The sequence below is a fragment of the Onychostoma macrolepis genome, chromosome 16 (genome assembly GCF_012432095.1).
Source record: "Onychostoma macrolepis isolate SWU-2019 chromosome 16, ASM1243209v1, whole genome shotgun sequence".
NCBI lineage: Eukaryota > Metazoa > Chordata > Actinopteri > Cypriniformes > Cyprinidae > Onychostoma > Onychostoma macrolepis.
Window position 1 is genome coordinate 13,115,817 of NC_081170.1, and position 17,769 is coordinate 13,133,585.

At 37.2% G+C, this 17,769-nt stretch overlaps 2 protein-coding genes across 5 annotated transcripts; one reads left to right on the plus strand and one right to left on the minus strand.

Moving 5' to 3' along the window:
* Nucleotides 1-20: 20 nt before the first annotated feature.
* On the minus strand, nucleotides 21-6,243 carry zufsp (zinc finger containing ubiquitin peptidase 1). 3 transcript variants are annotated; one of them, XM_058746159.1, is made up of 12 exons: nucleotides 6,108-6,243; nucleotides 4,469-4,974; nucleotides 4,298-4,393; nucleotides 4,112-4,171; nucleotides 3,918-4,025; nucleotides 3,576-3,685; nucleotides 3,299-3,467; nucleotides 1,498-1,683; nucleotides 1,248-1,410; nucleotides 641-804; nucleotides 266-486; nucleotides 21-157 (listed from the first exon to the last, which is right to left on the minus strand). In XM_058746159.1, the coding sequence occupies exons 2-12, from the start codon at nucleotides 4,962-4,964 to the stop codon at nucleotides 110-112; spliced, it is 1,821 nt and encodes a 606-aa protein (XP_058602142.1). In that variant the 5' UTR covers nucleotides 4,965-4,974; nucleotides 6,108-6,243; the 3' UTR covers nucleotides 21-109. The 3 variants fall into 3 exon arrangements, with proteins under 3 accessions (XP_058602142.1, XP_058602140.1, XP_058602141.1); XM_058746157.1 differs by having other exon boundaries at nucleotides 1,248-1,683; XM_058746158.1 differs by lacking the exon at nucleotides 6,108-6,243 and adding an exon at nucleotides 6,010-6,093 and having other exon boundaries at nucleotides 1,248-1,683.
* On the plus strand, nucleotides 6,187-17,503 carry kpna5 (karyopherin alpha 5 (importin alpha 6)). Of its 2 annotated transcripts, XM_058746161.1 has the most exons (14): nucleotides 6,187-6,326; nucleotides 7,847-7,980; nucleotides 8,172-8,273; nucleotides 9,392-9,491; nucleotides 9,584-9,678; nucleotides 9,768-9,899; nucleotides 10,026-10,114; nucleotides 11,312-11,411; nucleotides 11,558-11,721; nucleotides 11,813-11,891; nucleotides 11,986-12,111; nucleotides 12,203-12,330; nucleotides 14,927-15,105; nucleotides 15,635-17,503. In XM_058746161.1, the coding sequence occupies exons 1-14, from the start codon at nucleotides 6,323-6,325 to the stop codon at nucleotides 15,820-15,822; spliced, it is 1,620 nt and encodes a 539-aa protein (XP_058602144.1). In that variant the 5' UTR covers nucleotides 6,187-6,322; the 3' UTR covers nucleotides 15,823-17,503. The 2 variants fall into 2 exon arrangements, with proteins under 2 accessions (XP_058602144.1, XP_058602145.1); XM_058746162.1 differs by lacking the exons at nucleotides 14,927-15,105; nucleotides 15,635-17,503 and adding an exon at nucleotides 13,935-14,915.
* Nucleotides 17,504-17,769: the final 266 nt, after the last annotated feature.

The window sequence follows — 17,769 nt, forward strand, 5'->3', positions numbered from 1 at the left end:
TGACATTTATACAAAAATACAGTTTTCACAGTCTGTTTTAAAAGGACTAGTTGATAAAAGTAGCAGGAATCGTAAATAAAATTGCAGTCAGCAGATGTGGACAATTCCATCAAGGAATTTTCTCAGCACATAGTGTCCTTGAATTAAGAATGCGGCTCTGAAAGACACAAACATGCCAAAAATATGTTAAGCAATAGCTCAACAGTTGTAACATAGACTACACATATGAATTTCTTGAATTCCTGAAGCTGTAGATCAAAATTACCTGTTTCTCTTCAGGTGTTAGCAGCCCTTCTACAGCAACCACTTGATACTGTCTGTGTTTTAGGCTACCGGGGAATTTGCGCATACGTCGTACCATGGTAACTGCTGTATCCTGTGACAGCACCTTCCTCATTTCCCCAGGTGCACACCCCGGATCGAAGAGGAGCAGGCATAGGTTGCCATTTACTTTCTGTTCCACTCCTACAATAGAGCGACTGTGGCCTGATCATAAAGACAGGATAACACGTATGTCATCTTATAAAGGCAAGTCTGTTTCTATGAGGATAATGCTATCTTGAGTTTCATGAGGGAGAATAAATTCACTGTATTCCAATTAAACAGCTTTTGTTTTTTTACAAGAGAAATCTTGAAATACCTTGGTGCTGGAGGTATATAGGTGGTAATGTCGTCTGCACTATTTTGGGTGGCAGTCTTGCACCCCTACTGGCAGAATGTGAGAAATACTGTTTCACCCACTCAAACAGTCTGGGATGTGTGTCTCCTGGGCCAGTGTGCTTGTGAAAATCCACAATTCGGGCTCTAAAATTTTTTAAAGGACAGTTAAGATGTGAAATTAATAAGATTTAAGCTATTTACATGTTCACAACTATTCAAAAGTTTGAGGTTGGTTTGATTTTTTTTTATGTTTGTGAAAGAAGTCTCTCACCAAGGCTACATTTATTTGATCAAAAATACAGTAAAATATTATTTATTTATTTATTTTTACTAGTTAAAATAACTGTTCTCTATTTTTTCCCCTGTGATGGCAAAGCTGAATTTGCACAAATCATTGTGATGTGCTGCTGTGGTGCTCATGAAACACTTCTTATTGTTACCAGTGTTGTGCTACTTAATAATTAATTAGAGAAAGCCTCCATACATGTTTTCAGGAGTCTTTGTTGAGCAGAAAATGTACATATCTTTCTGATCCCAAACTTTTGAACAGTAGTGTGTGAACGTAAACTTGGGGTTTCAGTACGTACTTCACACTAAGTGAGGTGAGAACTGCATAGATTTCTGTAGCTCCTATCCAAGCCCGTGTCCCCTGCAGTCGAAGGTTGAAGTGTGAAGCACCCTGAGGATCTGCGCCTTGACCCCACGCCTCTTCAATTAAGGCTTGCACTCTCGGAATGCTGGGAACTGAAACTGCGAGGGAAAATTTTATGATGGGTACTGTTACAAGGAAAATCAACAGGGAGCCAAGAGAATAACATGATGTTACTGATGTTATACCAGGTAAAAGTTTATACTGCTCCATTCTATGCAAAGATGAAAGAAGCATCTGGAAGTTTCTGTAGCCACATCCCCAGCCTTTGTCCCCCTCCGATGAAGAGTAGTGATCAGTCTCAGCACAAAGCCACAAATGTGCACAGTCAGAGGTGTTCCTCTGATAGTACCTATACAGAGCTCCCATAAGTCCTGAAATAGAAAGGTTACATCTGAGCCTTGAGCCGTTTTCTTTATTTTAATTTTCTACAGTTTTTTTTATCTAACATTAAAAAAGTAATAGCTACATAGTTAAAAACCTAATAATAACAACACTACAATATTTTTAATTTCTATTATCAATTATTAATGAATAAAATACATTTATTAAATTCACTAATAATGTTTAATTACATAATAATTACATATATATATATATATTAATTAAAAATATATACACGCACTACAGTTCAAATGTTTGGGTCAGTGAGATTTGTTTTTGAAAGAAATTAATAACTTTATTCAATTGACAAAGTGACTGTAAAAACACTAATAAAAAGTTACAAAAAAGTATCTATCAATTTTTAATATTATCTATCAAATAATTTAATTATAAAAAAATAGGGCTGCTCGATTATGACAAAAATCATAATCACAGTTATTTTGGTCAATATTGTAATCACGATTAATAGTGGGCCATATAACTTTTTTTTTTTTAATTTTTTTTTTTTAAGTATTCAGTTAACAGCCTACAGAAACTGAATAATTAGATGTCAAATAAAACAGCATAGTCTTAACTGTAAGAATTAAACTTCCTTTATTTCTTATTAAAGCTACAAAAGACCTTCTGTGAAGAGCAGTGAGTGATTTTGTCTCTTTTGTTGTTTGATTAATATTAAGCCCACAGTCGGCAGCAGGAATACAGCCCGCTGTCACTTTAAGAGCCGCACGGATCCAATTTACATTTTTATTCTCATCTGTTTACATTCATTTATTACATAACCGACGAGGGTTTACGTGAATAATCACCAAGCAATTTTTGTGTGTATTTGACCATTTAGGCACTAAAAGATAACTTTACATGTCCGTGTTCTGTTCCGTCTCGTCTCTGAGCGCAAGCCTCCTGAGGAAGCGCAAGTTCTCTTTCGCGCTTTTAAAAACATTAATAAATCTAATCAACTTTAATAACTCAAGCACGTCCCATTTTGCAAAAGTCACGTTACACGATTTTACTGATTTACACGTGGAAATGGGCTTTTATGTAGGAGTGAAAGCGCACTGCTGGAAAGGGGGTTTATGGGGCGCAATAATCGTTTTATCTCGATTATTATATTTTCATAAACGTTGGAGGCCGAAATCGAAACTGAATTTTGATTAATTGCACAGCCCTAATAAAAAAATGTATCACTCTTTACACAAAATGTTGTGTAAAAAAACATTGATAATAAGATAAAATAGCTGAACAGATTTTCAGTCTAATAATTAATTATGTAAAATGTTTCCCATAAATTGATTTATTTGCACCCGCCACAAATAGAAGGCTTTGACTTCGTTGAATAAACATGAGCACTGCAAGTTTCAAAATCGAAACCTGGTGCGGGTGTTTTTATATCACTGTATTTCTGAAGGAAACCAACGGTCTTCAGAACATTTTGAATGTCATTTTCATTTCATCTTGCATGTAATGTCTGATAAAGCAGCGTTTGTGAGCGGAGCGCTGTACAGCCGTTACCGGGGAAACCTCTATTTCTCCCACTCTAAGCGCCTCCTGCTGGCAGAGAATGAATTTGCATATATATGTAGCTCTATGATGCACTCTCAATCAGACCTGATGTTTTGCTTCTGCCATCATCCACCCCAGAGGCCAGAGATTCAAGCATCTCCGCTTTTTTCTTGTGGAACTCTGCAGGAACCATCTGACCTCGAGACACAGCCCTCTCCATATTCCTCTCCATCTGCTTGCGATAACCACCGCTGTTATCAAGCCCAAACTGCTTCTGAAGAGTAGTGAAGTGTAAAGAAATAAAACTTTTTGTAGAGGATCGACACTACTTTTTAGGAGAACGTTTTCTAGAAATCTCACAGTGACATTTTCTTTAGCTAACCTGGAGCTTCTTAAAGTCCTCTGCTTCCCGCCTAGTTGCAGCCTCCCTCCACTTTTGCTCCTCTTCCTCCTGAAGCTTCCTGGCCAGAGTCAGGTCTTCAGATGAATGTCCTCAAAACAGCAAAACCAAATGAACATCAAGTCAGATGTTTTAAGAAACCACAAGTTTCGCTGCACCAAAGGCTACAACAGATTTCAGAATTGATTGATTATTATCGTCTTGATGCTTTGTACTTGTAAACAGAACCCACAGAACATCTTAATTTCTAAACTAAAATGTAACTAACCAACGTTTCTTGAATAAAATTCATATGCAGTTACATACTTATTAATATACACATACCTGTTGCAGATGCTGAGCCATATTCCAGGTGTAGCTCAACATGCTCTTGAAGGGAGGAACTACTGGAACAACTCAGAGAACACATTGGACACTCATAGCGCATCACACCTGGAGATCCCAAAAATACAGTTATAGCTTAGTTTGGCCATCCAGTTTTATTCAGAACTGTCAAATTGACCACCTTGCTAACTCACCTGATCTACCACTGCTTGTAGAAGATGCTTCTGTTGAAGTGCCAACCTCAGACCCAGCCCCTTAAGAAGACAAACCATAACAGACATCAATCATAGACAGCTGGTGATAAAAATAGTGTCAAATGAATACTTGTAAACATGCAAATATACTTGCTACAGTGATATTTGTGTTTTGAGATAAGACACCTTCAGCTTGGCCCTGTAGATGAAGCTCAACATGCTCCTGCAGAATAAAGCAGTCTTTGCAGACCAAACTGCACATTGGACATGCAAAGCACCCTTCTGCAACACACAGAGAGAAAATATTAGTCTAACGGCCTAATTTAAGTCAGTTTTATGTTGTAAACTCAAGAGCACCTTTAATAGGTGAGGACAAACGCTTCTGCTTTGATTTTCGCCGCCCATCTTCCCTCTCCTTGCTTGTCTTGTTGCTGGATTTTTGTGTAGTTCTGACTAGTTTTACTGCACCATTCGCTGTGGCTGCTGCAGGTGGTGAACTCTTCAGACTAGTCGAGGTTCCCTGAGAAAGAGAGGTCCCTGTACTCGGTGACTGAGGTGAGGCTTGAGATACCTTGTCCATATTTTTCACATTGGAAGTCCTTGTAGAATTGGGACTTTGAGTAATGCAGTCATTCGAGCTTTTCTGTCCACTGTCAACCACTGTTGTATTCGTGTCCTGGCAGTCTTGCTCTATATGTGCAGTGTTGATGTGGAAGTTCAGCTCGTCATATGAGATGCCGGACAAAGAGCAGAACGGGCAAGCCATCACATTCTCCGTGTGACTCAGGAAGAGATGGGTTCTCATCTCTGCCTCAGATGGGAGCTCTTCACAGCAGATGTCACACACAGGCATTGTCACAAGGCTGGATAAAACAAATGGACAAATGAACCATAATAGTATCAGCAAAAATTTCATAGTTACTACAGGTATTGTTAGTAAACTGTGGCAAATTTGTGGCAAAGAACAACAACAACAAAAATCAAAATGACAAAATTCTCACACAGTTTGAAGAACATCAAATATTATTTTGTTCTGATTTTAGTACCAATAATAGACCTGACGATGATTTTGACATAATGGTTGTGGGTTTAATCACACTGTCTGAAAATTACAATAGAAAGTGAAGGATTTATGGCCAACATATTAAATATATTACATAATAATATATAATATAATATTAATCCTACATAACCATTATTTTCCCACAAACAAATATAAATAAATAATGCAGACCCAAAATATGGTACACATATATATTTTTTTAATTATAAATATTATTAATAATAATTATTTGTTAATCACACTTATAATTCATGTAATTCTACCCATTTGCAATGTTTTTAAATCAGCCATAAAGGAAATTGTATAACTTTCGCAGGTTAAACAAATTAGTATGAAATAAAGAAACAAAAATGGCCCACGCCTATATGAATTATGGGTAACCATTTGTTAATAGTTTTATAAAAAAAATATTATTAATAATACCTATTAGTTTTAAATAATGATAATTACTCATGTAATTCTACCGCTGTGCAGCGTTTGTTCATAAAGCCATGTAGAAAATCATATATTTCATTAATCGCAAATTTTGTGTGACAATTAATCCACAGGCAAAAGTTCATAATCGTGACAGGCCTTAACTAAAAATATGTGTAGTAACTTAATTACAATATATTAATATATAACATTGTTTACCTGGGTAAAACTCGATAAACAGTGGTAAGCGATGCGTTTGTTTGGAACGCATTTAAAACGTTATAATCAACTAATAGCAAAACTCTGAGGCAATTTGGCTTTAGTTAATCTGAAATCCGGATTTTATCGAGACGCACCAGACGCGACATCAAGCATCGATTCTGTCAACAAAGAACACTGGACAATCACCCTGCTAACTTACATTTATAACATCTAAAAGCCTTCTTCCACTGACTTCATGTACAACAGCAAAAATTCAACTCGAATATATCTCGAAATCGTTATTGATATGCAACGTACCTGTTCAGAGGTAGATATGTTGACTTAAACAATCACCCGTTTCACTTTCCGTTTATTATGATTGAATGAGGCCGCTCGTGAAAACCGGAAACAGCAGCGGAGGTGACGTTCCTAACCAGTGGACGCCATATTGCCCTCAGCTGGAGGAACTCGGGAGGGTCTTGAGAGAAATTTAAAAACACACGGCCAGTACATCCCTCTCCTATCTACGACTAATGGGTGAGATTTATACACTATATACGATGTAAAGGTCTTTTCTTTCCAGGGAGTACAATAGGGCGAACTGACAGAGTAATTAACCATTTTGACTTTTAGTCCAAGCTAGCATAGCACGCTTAGCATGTTAGCACAGAGAAGGTGGGTTACAGTTTAGTCGTCCCTGCAGGTTTAGGCTGAAAGTGAAAAGACTGAATGATTGGAGAGATTATAAACCTCAAACGTATTAACAGTACGTTAGTGGATTTATGAAACTGATTTGATTTGTGACCAATAAAGTCTTGGTTTCAGCCGTCCACGAAATACGTGCTAATGCGCTTCTGAAATGATGAATACCAAGAATATTTAGTTGTTTGATTAGCCAAATAAATTGTGTGGTATTAATATAGATGCTTTGCTTAGACTTGTATATTTAGAGCTGTGATTACTTATGTAGTATGTGATAAACCGTCTTTGTAAAATTAGTCCAGTCCTCCACCACAATTCCACACAAAACCAGCTGATCCGATTAAAACACCAGTGTTTACAAGAGCTGCATTTGTGTAAAGTGAGTAATTAGAAATTAGAGAAGATGTCGACGTATGTTTTGCACCTTAAAGGGAAAGTTCCTCCTTAAAATTACACTTTTGCAATCATTTACTCACCCTCTGTTGATTTTCTTTCTTTTGTGGAAGACAATAGAAGATGTTGGGACTGACAGCCTCAGTCATCATTCACTTTCACTGCATATTTTTCCTTACATTGAAACTAAAAGGTGACTCAGACTGCCGTCTTGCATAAGTCTCATTTAGTAATCCACTGCATAAAGTAAAATGACTGTTGTTGCATTATATGTTAAAATTTACATTTAAAAAAAGTATTAATGAAAGGAACTTATAACCTCTGCATTTCAATGCAAAAATAATGCAAATAAATAAAGAATAATAAAATAAAAAAATAGAAATGAAGATATACATGACATGGTTTCCCCTATATTTTCATATTTTATGATTTATGATAAAGCCCATTGGGCCAAATTAAAGGTCATCATGATGAGACAAAATCTAAAACAATGTCTAAAAGTTTCTACTACTATATTATTGATCCACTAACTTGCTAAAGACTATTCATGATATGTATGATACTGTAAATATGAACGTCTTTAGTCAAATATACTGGTGATAAATGAGACAAAAGCTGCTGAGTTAACATGTTTTATTCTGAACTGTTTGTTTGATATGAAAGGAAGCTGAACAACAAAAACATTGACCGGATAATGAAGGAAGTTCAGCATGCAAAGTGTCAGTTAGTGCTCAGAGGTGTTACACAGGAAATGCTAGTATTAACAAGCATAATTGCTTTCAGAGAAACTATTCCTTTTGTCTCCACATGCTGTTTGGCATAAATTGAGGAGAATTGCGTACTGGCTCGACCAGTTGTGATTCTTGTCTGTATTGCTAGGCTTATGGTTGATGTGCTGAATAGACAGCAGAAATTGATTATCAGAATGTGCATCTGACCACATTCCTTTCTCTGATCTGAAGACGCAATGGCAAGCCCAGGCAAAGAAAGCTATCGAATGAAGAGCTACAAGAATAAAGCCCTGAACCCCCAGGAAATGCGGAGACGGAGAGAGGAGGAAGGGATACAGCTGCGTAAACAGAAGAGGGAGGAGCAGGTTTGTCATCATTTTTTCTTCCTTATTATACAAGCAATTTAAATTACAGTTTTGTTCATGAAGGTTTCATCATACATTTTGGAATAAAAGTGTATATATTAAAGGGTTATATGACCGGAATTGTTCATTTAGTGTATCAGTTTTGTGTACAAAAGTAACTACTAAAATAAACCGTTCTACCCACTCTGCAGCTGTTCAAGAGGAGGAATGTGTCTCTGCCACCTGGTGATGAGTCCATGCTTGAATGCCCCATTCAGGATCCTGATATCAGCTCCACTGTACCTGTATCAGGTGTAAGTAATCCAGGCAGCAGACCATCTGTCATTGTTGTCAAACAAATGATTGGACCGTAAAGTTCACAAAGAACAGACATATTTGTCAGTAATTTTGTCATAGGACTTGGTTATTAGTCCTGCATAATTTTAAGCATATTGAATTGACTACACAGCACTTTAAAAAAATCAAATTTGCATAGTTGTATATATTTTGTATCAATTTTAGCATTGTGTTATTATAATTAATGTTCTCAAAGGAAGCATTTATTTAATTAGATATACAGTAAAACAGTAATATTGTGAAATATTATTAGAATTTAAAATAACGGTTTCCTATTTTTAGATTTTTAAGGAATGTTTATCCACATTTTTGTTGTCGTGAAATGGAATTTGTAAATTCTATGGGTCTAGCGTCCGGTCTCATCCGTGTCCAGCTATTTTTAGCTGTAAAAAACTGTTTGTTTTGCTGCTTGATATTGAAAATTGGTGTCATCATATTATTTTAATGTATTATCTTTATTATGAACACACTGGTTTGTAGTGCAAACAGTTTTACCGTTTACTGCACGTTGTTATTCTCCTCGTTATTTGCCTATAGCGGCTAATGAACTGGAAATCTCACCCATAGGCTTACTTCTGCGTTGAAGAAAAAGGTGGATAGAATTTATTTATATACATTTTAATTGATTCCTCTGATGGAAAAGCTGAATTTTCAGCAGTCATTTTCCCCCTATCTTTACTGTTCTGTGATCCTTCAGAAATCATTCTAATATGCTCATTTGGTCCTCAATTTCTTCCCGCAATTTCTTATTATTATCAGTGTTAAAACAGTTGTGCTGCTTACTATTATTTTTGTAGAAACCGTAATACATTTTTAGGATCCTTTGGAAAATAGAAAGATCAAAAGAACAGCAATTATTAAAAATGGAATAATGTTATCATCTATCTCTCTATATGGATGTATATATGTGTGTGTATAGATAGATAGATATAATATTACTAGAAAAGCCATTGAAGTATGTTTGTATAAGACCATTATTGACACCTTTCATACACACTTTTTTTTCTGGTGCTTTTAAACTATTTTATGTCAAAAACCACATCTTGGATAAGCATTATTATGTCAATCTGTGCAGGAAGGAGTTATAACCCAAGACGTGATTCAGATGATCTTCTCTGAGGATCCAGACCAGCAGCTCATAGCCACTCAAAAGTTCAGAAAGTTACTCTCTAAAGGTTGGTGTCTTTATTTCTACGTCTCATCAACTCATGGATGACCATTGTTTAAAGTCAAGAATCAAGATTAAGATGTTATTCATTTCCTTTAGAGCCCAATCCTCCTATTGATGAGGTCATCCACACACCTGGTGTCGTCAGCCGGTTTGTTGAATTCCTAAAAAGGAGTGATAACTGGACTCTGCAGGTAAGAACATTTCATAGCACAAGTCTTGTGAAAGCTACATTGCCATTACAGCCAAGCTTTAAGAGGCTGTTGTTGCTTGTTTTGACCAGTTTGAAGCTGCCTGGGCCCTGACCAACATAGCCTCGGGAACCTTCCTACACACCAAGGTGGTCATCGAGACAGGGGCCGTGCCCATCTTTATAGAGCTACTCAACTCAGACTATGAGGATGTACAAGAGCAGGTGATTTTTTTATTTTTTTATTTTTTTGCAGATTGTAGCCTGGTTCATGCTTTTCATCCAGTAGCTGTTTTATCAGAACTCCTTAGCACCATGAAAGTGATCAGTTGTGTGTAACTGTTTTTACAGGCAGTGTGGGCATTAGGAAATATAGCCGGGGATAATGCCGAGTGCAGAGACTACGTCCTCAACTGTGGCATCTTGCCTTCTCTTCAGCAGTGAGTGTCATCTACTGGTCCCAACACTGTGATTGCATGATTATATTTGCTGCTTTTCAGGAAGTCTATGATACCTGTTGAAAGCAAACTGTTATCTCAATAGTGCAGGTCCCAATATCTTTGCGGAGCCCTAAAAGTAATATCCTGCAGGAAAAATGATATTAAATGGCATGGACGCAACGCACACAGTCCCAAACCCTTCACTAGCAAGTATTCACTAGCTGTGATGTTAAATGCAGACAGGGTAAATAAGTCTGTTTCATGCTTTTATAATATAAGTGAAAACCACTGTTTGACGTTTGAAAATATTTTTGAAAAAAAACTAACTAAGGCTACTAGACTACATTTACTTTTACATTTATATATAAAAAAGGTGATATTTGAAATATTACAGAAACTTATAATAACTCTTTTCTGTTTTAATATATTGTAAAAATGTATTGTATTCATGTGATGGCAAAGCTGAATTTTCAGCAGCCATTCTGAAATCGTTCTAATATGCTGATTTGATGCTCTAGACACTTTCTATTATTCTCAGTGTTGAAAAAGGTTGTGCCGTTCAATATTTTTGTGGAAACTGAACAAATTTGAAAAGAGCAGCATTTATTTTAAATAGAAATAATTTGTTACATTATTAATTTCTTTACTACAAATTTTGATCAATTAATTGATCAGTTGACCCCAGAATTTTAACTAGTATCTTTTACTGTATTTTGCTTGCCAAAAAACATTTAGTCAGCATACACAGCTATGTTTTGAATGACCGTCAATGGAGAAAAACATTGGCTCTCCGGACCATGCTGCCTGACCAAATCTTGATGTCTAGGTTGCTTTAAGTTCCAATCCAAAAAAACCTACTTGTTGTTCTTTTCTCATTACAAGTATTCAGAATTAATGAAATCTCTATGTGTTCAAAGAATTTAAATCTTGTTGGTAGAAGTCTTATGATTAGGGGCCTTATCCTTATAAGAACAGCTGACGCTGAATAAATCTCACTTCCTAACGTCATTCTGATGTCACAAACAGTTTTTGTTTCCCACTCTCAAACCTGCTGGTATGTGGTTTGTGACTTTAGCCAGTGTGCTTATATTTCACTATGCACAGCATTTTTCTGCTGTAGTGTGTCTGTTATTTAAAAGACTTTACCATTACTGCCATCTAGTGGTTTGATTACGTATTCTTTCCTCGTCTTTGCAGGTTGCTTGCCAAATCAAACCGGCTCACTACCACCCGAAACGCTGTGTGGGCGCTATCCAACCTGTGCAGAGGGAAAAATCCACCTCCGGACTTCGCAAAGGTGAGTTTGTAAACGAGTTCTGAGAAAACCACATTCCAACTGCATAGTTATCCAATTTCAGTGATGCACACAAATACACTCTCTTTGTGTAAACCAGTTTTTTTCCCCCTTGTAACATGATCGAACTGTGAACTGTTTCTTCACAGGTGTCACCATGTCTGAGCGTGCTCTCCAGATTGCTCTTCAGCAGTGATCCTGATGTTCTTGCAGATGCCTGCTGGGCACTTTCATACCTGTCCGATGGACCCAACGACAAAATCCAGACAGTTATTGACTCAGGCGTGTGCCGCAGGCTGGTGGAGTTGCTCATGTAAGGACCAGACATGCTAACTCAATCAGTAAACCATATCATTATGTGTATCACTGACTTAGAATAACAGCTATGTGTTGTCCATTCACAGGCACAGTGATTACAAGGTGGTGTCCCCTGCACTGAGAGCAGTGGGGAACATTGTAACTGGAGACGATATTCAGACCCAGGTAGTATAGCTGTTGTTTATCACATGCAAAGTTGTCTGCATTTTTTTAAAAAGTGCATTTTTCTGATCTGTTGTGATGCTGTGTTGTATGTCAGGTGATTCTGAACTGCTCCGCTCTGCCCTGCCTGCTCCATTTACTCAGTAGTCCGAAGGAATCCATCAAAAAAGAGGCCTGCTGGACTGTCTCCAATATCACCGCTGGGAACAGAGCGCAAATCCAGGTACTTTAGACTGAGCGAGACACTATAAGATTATGATACCACATATATGTTGTGTCTGAACAGCCATGGGTTGATGCTTTTTCTGTTGCAGGCGGTAATCGATGCCAACATATTCCCAGTGCTAATCGAGATACTGCAGAAAGCTGAGTTCCGCACCAGGAAGGAGGCCGCATGGGCAATAACCAACGCCACCTCTGGAGGCACACCAGAGCAGATTAGGTGCACTGTGGGCTTTTTTTGCTTTGGTTTTTACCTATTCTAGGAATTTAAAAGGATTTATTTTGATTGAGGACTCATTGCGTTACCGTAAATTTTCTGAGAATCTTATATAATGCATGCTAAACCACCTTCACTGCCTTAAGTTATCATTTACCCATAATCTGTTTTAAGACAGACTTGAAGAGCTTAGTATCATTTACACAGGGATTTTGGTTAGACTAATAACAGTCATTAAAGCACAGAGTGGGATCAAAGCGCATGACACATTTCTGGGCTGTAGATGGCAGTAATAGTCAGCCCATCAGTGATTTTTCTTTTTTTAATATTTTATTTTTATTCACAGCATGTGGTTATGTAAATACTAGGGATGTCATTTTAATACATAAACAAGTAATGTGCACTTAAACAATAATAAAAACCTTTAAAAAATTTGCACTAATAATTAGGGATGTGCGCTACGACTAATTTGACAGTCGTTTAAACTGAAGTTTTGTATCCGACTAGTCTAAAAGCTAGAAACTCCCCAAAAAATGGCAAAAGAAAAAAAACTGTGCGTGTATAACAGCCTACACTTGAAATACTTAATCTTTGCATCACACTGTCAAATCCCTCAATGAAATCTGCTAAAAACAGGTCACGATTATGCCGTATGCTTGCCTCACGTTATCATCATTTAATTTTAGGCGGTCGTTAAACAGAAAATAAGGAAGAGCATAACTCGACATAAACCAGTGCATAGCTTATTTATTCAGATCAGCTGGAGAAATGCAGAAATGAAAAATAGACTGACAGAATTCTTCATTTTCATATAACGTTAGCCAACGTATTAAAACACAAGTAAAAAAAAAAGGAACGTTTATCAAGGAATAGCATTAAAACGGCTTTTAAAAATGTACTTCATGTTGGCTATATTGTCTAAAAACAAAACAATGCTCGTTTTACTTACTCAGACCATGCGCATTTGTTCAGTGAATTTAACATGTTAACGTGGTCTGGTGAAAGATGGACTAGAGGCGATTCTGCACTTGAAAAAAAAAACGCGCTCGGCAGGAACTGAAGTCACAGGCACGCAGAGAGATAACTACAAGCAAGCAGACCGTTTCGAAAAGAGCCTGGAAATCTTCGTTTAGAGCAGGGGTCTTCAACTAAAACGGCTCGAGGTCCAGTAATGAACCCTCCCCACCAGCCGAGGTCCGAACAATTATATATAAAAAAAACATTCGATGGTTTTTGCCAGGCCAGGGTATCTGCAGGATATTTAAGCTTAAATTCAAGACTTTTAAAGACCTTTTTTTTTTTGCTTTTTTTGCACAAAAAAATCTAAATAAATAAAAAATTAAATGACTGTAAAAAGCACGATTTACTGTTCAGATGCAGGTTTTCACAAAAATAATCAAGTATTATATTAATTAAATAACATATAAATATATTTTACTGCCTTAATTGTTTACATTTTATAACACATCATCTTGTTGATCCACCAGTTCACATTCACAACTCTGTGTGTTTGCTGCTTAAAAACATGGATTGATTTTCACATTGGCCTTTGACAACAGCAGACTGTACGGGCTGATTGAAAATGGAAAATCATTCTCTTCCAGCAGGTGGCGCTTTGGGAATGGCAGTACACAAAGCCCAAGAGACAGACTCCACAAAGCAGCGAAGCAGATGACTTTGAAACGTGCAGCACTCATATTTATTCAAAAAATAGCGCAATTCTTGTCTTTCAGTCCCCACATTTAACACCTCCTGAAATCATAATTAAGACTTTCTTGTAACATTTAAGATTTTTAAGGACCCGTCAACTTTCCTAATTTTTGAAAATGCCATTGCTTTTCACCCACTGAAAGTTTCATCTGTCTGCGTGCAGCGGGCAGCTCTCTGCTCTCATCACTGCACGCACGACTGCACCCAAACGGCTCTAGGGCTGACCTTGATCTGCTAGATATAAATTTGATGTACTAGAAATTAGCGTTTGGTATTTATTTCATTATGTCAAAAGCCTTCACGGATTCGGACCGGAGTCCGCTACCGTAAAGACTACAAAAGCTGCGCCAGTTGAAATAGAAGCTATAGGTCCGGGATCTCGACGAAACTGACGAGAAGGAAAGGCATGCGGCGTCTAAAATATAGTTTCCGACGGTAAAAATATAGTTTCCGCCCAGATACGCTTTTAAAAATATTTAAATATTTTGATATATATTATTTTTCAAAAGTTTTATTTTAGCTGCTTGTTAAAATGTTTTAAATGTAACGTTAAAATTATGGTATTTTTTTTTTCTCTCGTTTAATCGACTATTGATTTCAGTGTCGACTAGCAGGAGCTGAACTGTTTAGTCGACTAGTGCCGCACATCCCTACTAATAATCATACCTTAAATTCCTTAAAAAATAAATATCCAATTTACTTTTGAAGTGGAATTTTTATGTGACACTCCAGGAAGTCCTCTATTGTTATGCTAGCATTTTTTTGTTTTTTTGTTTCCCCATTTAACCCACATATACACCAGCATTCTAGAAGAGAAAACTGCGTTATGGGGTGCTATTTAGGTGGATGTTTAGTGAGAAAGAAATTGATAATTGTGCTTTACATGCAGATACTTGGTTTCTCTCAACACCATAAAGCCCATGTGTGACCTGCTGACAGTGATGGACTCCAAGATTGTGCAGGTGGCTCTGAACGGCCTGGAGAACATTCTCAGACTGGGAGAACAGGAATCCAAACAGAACGGAACAGGCATCAATCCTTACTGTGCTCTCATCGAAGAGGCTTATGGTAGGCATGGCTCACCTAATACCTTGAATCATCTCATGCATTTAATGTATTGTTTGGTTTTTCCAGGTCTGGAAAAGTCATTGCAGTCATAAATATTTCTAGTTATGGTCAGCTCTTTTTTTGTTCAAAACTGCTCATTTGTCAGCAATTCTGTCTTTAGAAAATGATTTAAAAATCCTTATCCAGTAATCTTGAACAATTGGACAAGTATAAAAAATTCACTGCTTAAAAGGTGCAGGAATCATGTATTTTTAGTGGTGGTGTTTTTCATTTGATTTTCACAATTTCAGATTTGTCTGGGTTGGTTGAAGAATATTATAAATGATAATAATAGTATTATTAAAGATAACATTTATTATTATTATTAAACAAAAATAAACATGCACAAAAAACATAAGCAAATCAACAAATTTTATAATAATGTTTTTAATAGTCTGAATTGTCGTATGCTTTCCATTCGTGCAGACAGTGTTTACAGTGCTGTTTGTTCATTTGCTTATATAATTGTTTTACTGGTGTTCCCACACAGGCTTGGACAAGATTGAGTTCCTGCAGAGCCATGAGAACCAGGAGATCTACCAGAAGGCCTTTGACCTGATCGAGCACTACTTTGGTGTAGAGGAGGAGGACGCCAGCATCGTTCCGCAGGTGGATCAGAATCAGGGCCAGTACATTTTCCAGCAGTCGGAGGGACCGATGGAAGGCTTCCAGCTCTAACCCGTATCCCTGTGCTACTGGCCAAGCTTCAGGCCTTGCTTCCTCCATCCTGCCTGGAGTGTCTTCTCCCTCCTTTTCTGCAGCGCAGGACCTCAGCTCCAGCCTCGCTCCAAGACACGGAGGCTCGTACCCGCTACTCACAGCAGAGATGACACCTGCGCCCCAAACCCAACCCACTAAATCTTCCATTTCCATCCTGCCCATATTCCAAGCTCCATTATCGAGAGAGAAAATCTGTGAGATGGACCGAGGAGGGCAAAGCTCAGAGTCTGTAGTTTATGTCCTGTTGAGACTTACAAAGAGCATCTTGCTTTTGTTATTGTTATTGTTGTTGATGTTATTATGATTATTAGACATTGGCACTGGTGTTCTGTAAAGTAAACTTTACTCCATATCCCTTGATAAATGTGAAAACTACCTCTTCAATCAGAAAACAAAATGTGTGACAAACACCCAGCCTTTAGCTCTGACAGTTCTCTTCTCCTGTGAAGTAAATGCTTCTATGCAAACATGTATTTTCGGCGTGGCAGAAATAACACGGCCAGACAAAGTAACTAATGTATTTGCATTGATACATTTGCATTGGATGAATTCCCTGACTTTGTGTGCCAGCACACCAACAGTTTATGTCATGCCATGTTTGTTCACAATGCATCCTGAGGGCATGTCAAGCCTAGTTACACTATTTATTCTGACGTTTTGTTAACTAGCAGCAAACTGCTGACCTGGGAGATTTAGAGCCGTATTTATTGTGCTTTTTAGAAGGAACCGGTCTGTGGGGTCCAGCTGTTCAGAGACCAGCGCACAGCCCGCTTCCTCGCAGCCCTCGCTTTGCTAATGCTGTTAAAGCGTTACAAGCGTTGCATGCAATTATTTAAGTGTGGTCATGCGATCACCAAGATGGAGTTGTTCGTATGTATGCATATCATTGGAAGGTGTTTCTTTTTGCGCTGACTGGCTTTAATTTGATTTATTTAATGTGCACATGGTAGAAAGTGTTGAGATTTAGTAAAATGTGTATATTATATATACATTGAGGGTAGAAGGAGGATGTTTTTCAGTGAAATGGTCTTGGTGTGCAGTGAAATACTAATGTAAAAAAAGCGTCTTTCATAACATTCTTCATTCAAAGAGCTTTTCCTCATATGGTCCCTACTAGCGCTCAAATTTCCTGTAAGGATCTTATGTTCTAATTCTTGTAATGATATATCCTTTTTAATGCTTCAAATGAACTTACTTGCAGGAGATTGCCTTAGTCATGAAACTTGTCTGGCAGAAAGTTCCTCTGTTTTCTGTTTTTGGTGTGATTTATTTACTTCCTCCTTATGTTCTGCCCGTAAATGACTTGCACCCATTTTCCTTCGAAACAAGTTTGATTGATCCAAATAAGAGTTATAATAATGGAAAGTCAGTATATTTACAAAGAAAAAAATCATTAAGATTGTAAAATGAAACTTTATCAAGCACATTCGATTGTGTATAGTTTTGTAAAAATTCTCATGTTTGTACAATGTTTTCTAAGTTTGGGTTTTTTTCGCATCAGAAAAAAAAACATCTGTGTTTTAAGTTATCATTAGTACAAACATACAGAGGAGATCATTGCTTTCCTCAAGGACAAATGTTGATATTGTGTGAAATGATGTAGACAAATAAACAGACAAATAAAATGTTCTGTTACACATTTAAATAAGTTTACTGTGATTTAATTAAGCAAGGCTGGTTTGCAACAGCAGTTTAACAATGCTTGTCAAGAGCCAACACTAGCAAGAGTTCAGATTCTTTGGAATTAAAGGCTAGTTCACCAAAAAATGAAAGTGGCATCATTTACTGACCCTCAAATTGTTCCAAACATGTATGACTTTTTTCTTCTGTTGATCATAGAAGATATTTTGAAAAATATGTGGGTGACAAAATAGTTGTTGGTCCCCATTGACTACAAAAGTGAGG

Bases quoted from the DNA above. Each gene is read 5' to 3' on its own strand.
- zufsp (XM_058746157.1), bottom strand. From the start codon at position 4,964: ATGCCTGTGTGTGACATCTGCTGTGAAGAGCTCCCATCTGAGGCAGAG. The intron at 4,394-4,468 runs GTGCTCTTGAGT...TGTGTGTTGCAG, and splicing joins TTTGTCCTCACCTATTAAAG to AAGGGTGCTTTGCATGTCCA. The intron at 4,026-4,111 runs GTGAGTTAGCAA...TGGGATCTCCAG, and splicing joins TACAAGCAGTGGTAGATCAG to GTGTGATGCGCTATGAGTGT.
- kpna5 (XM_058746161.1), top strand. The intron at 11,722-11,812 runs GTAAGGACCAGA...GTCCATTCACAG, and splicing joins AGGCTGGTGGAGTTGCTCAT to GCACAGTGATTACAAGGTGG. The intron at 11,892-11,985 runs GTAGTATAGCTG...GTTGTATGTCAG, and splicing joins GAGACGATATTCAGACCCAG to GTGATTCTGAACTGCTCCGC.